The 6737-nt window shown below is 44.2% G+C and overlaps 1 protein-coding gene across 1 annotated transcript in view; it reads right to left on the reverse strand.

The window, feature by feature from the left end:
• Map3k5 (mitogen-activated protein kinase kinase kinase 5) overlaps positions 1–6737 on the reverse strand; it is a 206024-nt gene that overhangs the window by 124925 nt on the left and 74362 nt on the right. Inside the window, exon 3 of the mRNA XM_005360963.3 lies at positions 4946–4969. Within this exon, the coding sequence (XP_005361020.1) occupies positions 4946–4969 (24 nt within the window). The remainder of the gene's footprint in view (positions 1–4945; positions 4970–6737) is intronic.

Here is a 6737-nt window from a genome sequence, read left to right on the forward strand (position 1 = left end):
CCTTTAATCCCAGCACTTGGGAGGCGGAGGCAGGCGGATCTCTGTGAGTTTGAGACCAGCCTGGTCTACAGAGCTAGTTTCAGGACAGGTTCCCAAAGCTACAGAGAAACCCTGTCTTGGAAAACCAAAAACAAAAGTATACACTGTTGCACATAGCTACAAGGACACATGTTAAAGCAAGAATAATTTAAGCACAACTTCCATCCTTCAGGGAATGGGAATTCAGTCAGACACAACATCAGGAGAGCAAAATCCTGAGAGTTATGGTGAACGGGCTTCCCTGGGAAGGCGGTGCAGAGAGCAAGGCCAGGATACAGCTGCTGTCCTCCAGGTCCACACTGCACTGTCTCCCACTCACTGAAATCTGAGACTGTCACAGCCTTAGCTAGACCCTCCTCTACAGTAAACCTCAGATTTGACTGTCCCCTCTTCTCTGCTAACACTGAGGTCCACGCTCCTTATACCGGGCTGAGTCTGCAATTGTTTGTCACTGGCTCCCCTGGCCTACTCTCCCCTCCACACTGTTCACCCGCCAGCCTCTCTCTACCCGGTTCCCAGCCAGTCTTTAACACTACATCACGTGGGTCCCTACAGCTCCAGGAAGTCCACCACAGGGCCTGTGAGGTGATGCTTATACTGTTGTCCCCAGGAGCCTGACCCCTGCACATTCTCCCTGATGTGGGAAGGTCATATGTCTATCTGTTGCTTTCATTGGCTAATTAATAAAGAAACTGTTTGGCCTGATGGGTCAGAACATAGGTGGGTGGAGTAGACAGAATAGAATGCTGGGAAGAAGGGAAGTGAGAACAGATGCCATGTCTCTCCTTTCCAGGTCAGACACAATGGAGCCAGCCGCCAGGTCAGACATGCTTAATCTTTCCCGGTAAGACACCACCTCGTGGTGCTACACAGATTATTAGAAATGGGTTAAGCAAGATATGAGAGTTAGCCAAGAAGAGGTTAGATATAATGGGCCAGGCAGTGTTTATATGAATACAGTTTGTGTGTTGTTATTTCGGGTGTAAAGCTAACCATGCGGGAGCTGGGCAGGATAAAAAACAGGCCTGCCCACAGCTCACTACACCTCCCCCTTGCTAGCTTCAGCCTGTGCCTTTCCCCCTTAGTCCCTGAGACCTGGGTGGGCTGACCTAGCAGTTTCCAGATTATGCAAAGTGCGGGGACATCCATGCCAAGGAAAACACTGTTAGGAATACGACAAAGGGAACTAACTGGACTGTACAATCCCAGGTGAGCAAATCTCACTGCAGCTAGGGCCTGAGGAAGGGCCAGGGCTAAGCGAAAGATTTTCAACTATGTATTCTGAGCAGTGAGGGAATCTACAGAGAATCCAGGGCAGGGAAGATAGTCACAGTGTCTGTGCACTCTGGCATTCTGGGTAGACAACAGGATGGACTGAAAAGAGACCAGACTTAAGGGAAGGAGGCAGAAGGCTGGGCAGCAGAACCAGATCGGAGCAGCGGCAATGGAGAAAGTGTAGCATGTGCTCCGCACCTACATGAAGAATCAGCTGGGTCAGGGGAGCAGTCACCTTATACAGGAAGGAGGAGGAGGAGCCAGAGCTAACCCAAATGTGACTTCCTGCAAAGAATGGTCACATCAAAAGAAAGTAAGACTTCAGGACTGGAGAGATGGCTCAGAGGTTAAGAGCACTCCTGACCTCCCCAGTACAGGAGGTCCTGAGTTCAATTCCCAGCAACCACACGGTGGCTGACAACCATCTGTAATGATATATGGTGCCCTCTTCTGCAGGCATGGAGGCTGAACACTGTGTACATAATAAATAAATCTTTTAAAAAAAAAAGAAAGTAAGACTTCAGTCTGCAGATCCAGACTCACTGATGAGCACACAGCTCTCTGAGGAACTTCCAGCAACAAATCCCATATAGAACCCTATCTCCAGCTCAACTATGGGAAGACCTCCAAGAGATTGAGGCTTGTAGTGGGCTGGGCTGGGCTGGGATGCTCACTTTTAAAGAGTATGGATTTCCTAGATCCAGAGACTGGGAATGAAGGCAAAATTTTCCACCAGGGGACAGGGGTGCATGATGGGAATTTAAACACGGACTGCAGTATTATTTGATATAGCTGGATGAAATGTCAGAGACTTCTAAGAGAAAACCCATGAAGAAAAGCGCATGCAAAGTGTTGAGCAGTAGGCTGGACATATGACAAACTCTGTCACTCCTAGAGGACCTAGGAGCCCCAGCCTCAAGAGTACATGGAGAGTGTGTGTTTTCTTCCATCCTGCCCTAACTGGCAAACATTAACTAAGTACTTGCATGGAATAAGACAAGCATTAGCCCCACTGCCACCACCACCTTGGTGCCCGCGTGACTGTGACTCGAGGAAAAGAGGTCACAGGTGAGGTACCACATAGTCTTAGCTCCAGCTCCTAGTGTTGGTAAAGATTTGTTAGCCCAAACGCTTTCAGTGTAAGGCATGTGGCTGTTGCCAGGGACGGGGGGACCCTCCTCATGTGACCTTCACAGGGTGCTCTCCCACTCAACAGCACCTTCACAGGGACTTTAATGAACTATGTGACAGATCACTGCAGGCATGAGAAGTGCCAACTGCCTGTAAGGCCAGATTTGGTTATTTATGAAGCCTGTTATGCTCTGAAACACCGGGATGGGAGCAGGGAGGCAGCAATGAGTCTGTCGGTCAGAGTAGGAGAAGGACTTCCAGAGGTGGAGATCTGAGTTTTAAATCAAGTTGTCCTTGATTTAAATCAAGTGATGGGGAGACCAACCAGAAAGGCTAAACTGTCCTTCTATGATGTTACCAGGATCTCAGAGCACAGCCACCCAACTTAACCCTCTGACTCAAGTCACTGCCAAAGTAGGAAAGAGGAACAAGGATGCAACATGATGCATTTTTCCACGTGGTGTGTGTGTGTGTGTGTGTGTGTGTGTGTGTGTGTGTGTGTGTGTGTGTAAAAAACTGAGGCTCAAAATCTAAGACCTGTCATTCCTCTTACCCAAAGCATAGAAAAGCCACCCAAACCTAGTCTCACTCTAACAAATTATATCTTTGTTGTTTTAAAAATCAGCAGTGTTGATGTTGCTTTTCAACCTTTAAGTTCTAGATGAAAGAACTTAAGTGTGTGTGGAAAGGGAGCCACACATCTGGAAGGAAACATCACAGCATTCAAACATGCTGAAGGAGGTGTGCACAAGTCAAGTCCTTTAAAGGGCACCCTTGTCCCTGGATCACAGCAGAACCTAAATCAACGGGCAGCTTGCTCACAAGGTATACACTCCTCTTATCCTTCCCGCCCTTCAAGCTCAGGGAATGCTGACTCTTCGGTGGACCTTGATATAATAATGGCCACCATCTCTGCAGCATGTCATGTTGCCCTAATTTTCTAAAATGTTTGTTTACTTGTCTTCTTACACAACTAAACTCTGGCATTTCCACGTTTTCCATCACATACAACACTTACAAATATGACTCAGCACGTGTTCTCCCTCCCTTCCTCTCTAAATTAGGGTTTCTGTGTAGCCCTGGATGTACTGGAACTCTGTAGACCAGGCTGGCCTCGAACTCACAGCGATCCGCCTGCCTCTGACTGTTTTCATTTTCAGCCACTGGTGTGAGTCTCCTAGGTAGGCAGTGAGCCCAGGGCCTGGCGTACAGTTCACACTGAACTGATACCTACCGAGGAAAAATGTGTTGCATTGTGTTGAAGCATGGAGTGGTAAATGCTCATTTCCTGGTGAGATGTGAAGGATAAGATTTTATAGTGGCAACATTATCCACGCTGCAATGAGTCTTCCTCGAGGTGAAATCTTAACCAGATGATTTCAATTTTCTGACCCAAAGAAAAACTACCAATTGCAATGCTAATCCCATCTCATGTGGAATCATTGGCAGTGTTAAATCATATATTATTTTCATTCTAAATTGTAGATGTGTATCTGTTTTAGAGTTCTTAAACACTTCCTTACTCCCTAAGATGAAACACACACCTATCAGCCCACAAGGCCATTCATCCCCATTTCTGCTGTGGAATAGTACATTTTTCATGTAGTCTTTTTAAATTTTAAAGTTTAAATATTCCATGTCTTTTCGTGTTAATTTAATTCTGTGTGAAGGGGCAGCATCCTGTGGTGAGAGCTCAAGGAAGAGTCCACTGCTTAAGGACAGTGGCTGAAGAATTAGCTCCGTGGTAGAACGTTTGCCTACTAAGTACATGTCCACGTACAGTGTTCAGTTCCCAGCACTAGGGGAAAAAATAGCTAACCTAAGAATCTGACTGTCTCAATATAGAAGATATGTGACAGACCAATAGAAAAAAACAAACTGTAGGGGTAGCCCCAGTCAATCACCTTGCTTGTAAGGCGGGGTCGCCTGAGGATTTTTTTTACTAATAAATATTGCTGGTATGCTCTCCCCCGAAACTTCTGCTTTCCTGTTCTCCGCTGGAACCACGGGTTCTGTAAGTCTTTAGCCAATTAAAGCTGAATATATTATTATAATTTTTGTCTGCCTTCATTTACACCGCTACAACAAACAATATGTGTCGTATATATTGATAGATCATATATTACATACATACATACATATGCCTATATGTATATATCCATGTGTATTGATATATAAATACTATACACACATATATTGTTGTTTTGTTATATGCCTGTTACTACCAACTGTAATTGCAATACACTGAATGTACTCTGAAAGTCTTTCCTGAAACATAATTTATATACAAGGAGCAGGTATTAGTGCAGTTTCCCATTGTTAAAATATTTCACTATGATGGGCTAGAGAACACAATTGTGCTTGTACCAATATATGAAAAGTTCTAGAAAGAACTATAAGAAATAAAATTGATCAGCTGTGAGGATTTAAAAAAATAACAGATAAATTCACGGGAAAGAAAAGACTTACACATTTTTAGAAAATTAGGCAAAATACTCACAGTATTCTTCTGGCAAATGATTTCCTGAAAAATAAGAGAAGAAAAAAATACCTTATCAAATGTATAGCAAAAAAAACAGTGGCTCTTACTGAACTATTGTATGCAGGTAAATTTGTACTACCATTTATATTATTGATGAGAAATGTCAGAAAAACATTGGAAAGGCATTGATATTTGCAGTCAGAAATTATATATTTAAGCTTCTGCATATGAGAAGTTGACAATCTCTTATCTCTCTAAGGGAGATAAGAGAACACAAAAGTGTCATCCTCAATTTAATAACAATAACATGTTACAAATAGCATGTACACATACACAAATAGGATAACCTAAAACTTACTTCTGGGGAAAGCGTATGCAGAGAATAACCTAGTTAGGAAGGAGCTCCTTGAGAGAAGTATTAAAGTGTTTGATTTCCCTACGTACTGTCTCTCTCACATGAGGGAACGGACAGAACACATCATGTAGGGTCGCTGGAAATAATAAAGGGTATTTAGGCCAACGGTAGCCTCACACACTGACAATAAGGACAACAACAAAAGTAAGTGTAATTTAGATGCTTTTCAATGAGACACGTATGGGATAACTACACCACACAGACAATATCCCCGTCTTCTAGGTTGCCAGGAGTGAGCTCCTGGAGATAATTTAGAGGCGCAGCTTCCCCACCAGAGCTCACATTAAAAGGTAGCCACGTCCATTTCTATTGTCTCTAGGCATCACAATAACTAGAGACACTGGGGAGAGATTCTGGGCAAGACTGTGGTACACTAGCTTCACTGGTGGCGAGGGAGGCATGATTTAGAAAACAGAAAATAGGACTGCATGTTAGGAAAGAGGGTCTGAGCGTTGTCATGGAAACAGGAAATGGAAGGCATTTGTGGAGTCTTTCTGGAGAGTCCCATCTGGCTCAGGAGAGCAGCCAGATCCAGCAAGGTGAGAGCAGAGACAGAGCCTAGCCAAGTGGCCAGCATCCAGATGCTAAATCGACATGGGGCCACGGGTAGCCACAAAGAGCTTCAGGACTGAGCAGTATTTAAGAGGTTTTTTGCATATTTCAGAACAGCAGAAGAGAAAAAAAAAGATAGATCAGGAAACTGTATTCGACAGTGTTGAGCAGGGTGTGTGTGTGTGTGTGTCTGTGAGTGTGTGTGTGTGTGTGCGCACACGTGTCCTTTAATACCTCATCATCTTGTTGGTACAAAACACTTGCAAGCCAGACTCACAGGAGGTTGGTTAAGGAGGCTGGTTGCACATTTTAGACCAGACTGGGATACATAGCAAGTTCCCAGCCAAACTGGGCTATCGAGTTAACAAACAAATAGACTTGTTTACATTTTAAATGAGTGTGAAATGCCCCCACCAGCTCATGTGGACACTTGGTCCTTGGGAGTGGTACTATTTTAGGAGGCTGTGAAACCTGCAGGACAGGGGTTCTCAACCTTCCTAATGTTGTGACCCTTTAATACAAATCCTTATGTTGTGATGACCCCAACCATACAATTATTTTTGTTGCTACTCTCTGTAGCAGTAATTTTGCTGCTGTTCTGAATTGTAATGCAAATGACTGATATCTGGTATGTAACCCCTGTGAAAGGGTCATTTGACAGCTCCTCCCCACAAGAGGGGTAAGTGTTGAGAACTGATGCTTGAGGAGGTAGGGACTAGATGGAAGAAGCTAGCCACTGGAAAATGAGTCCCAGGGAGTATATTCCACTCTACCTCTGTCTGGTATGCATCTATCTATCTATCTATCTATCTATCTATCTATCTATCTATCTATCTATCTATC

Source organism: Microtus ochrogaster, linkage group LG4 (genome assembly GCF_000317375.1).
Source record: "Microtus ochrogaster isolate Prairie Vole_2 linkage group LG4, MicOch1.0, whole genome shotgun sequence".
NCBI lineage: Eukaryota > Metazoa > Chordata > Mammalia > Rodentia > Cricetidae > Microtus > Microtus ochrogaster.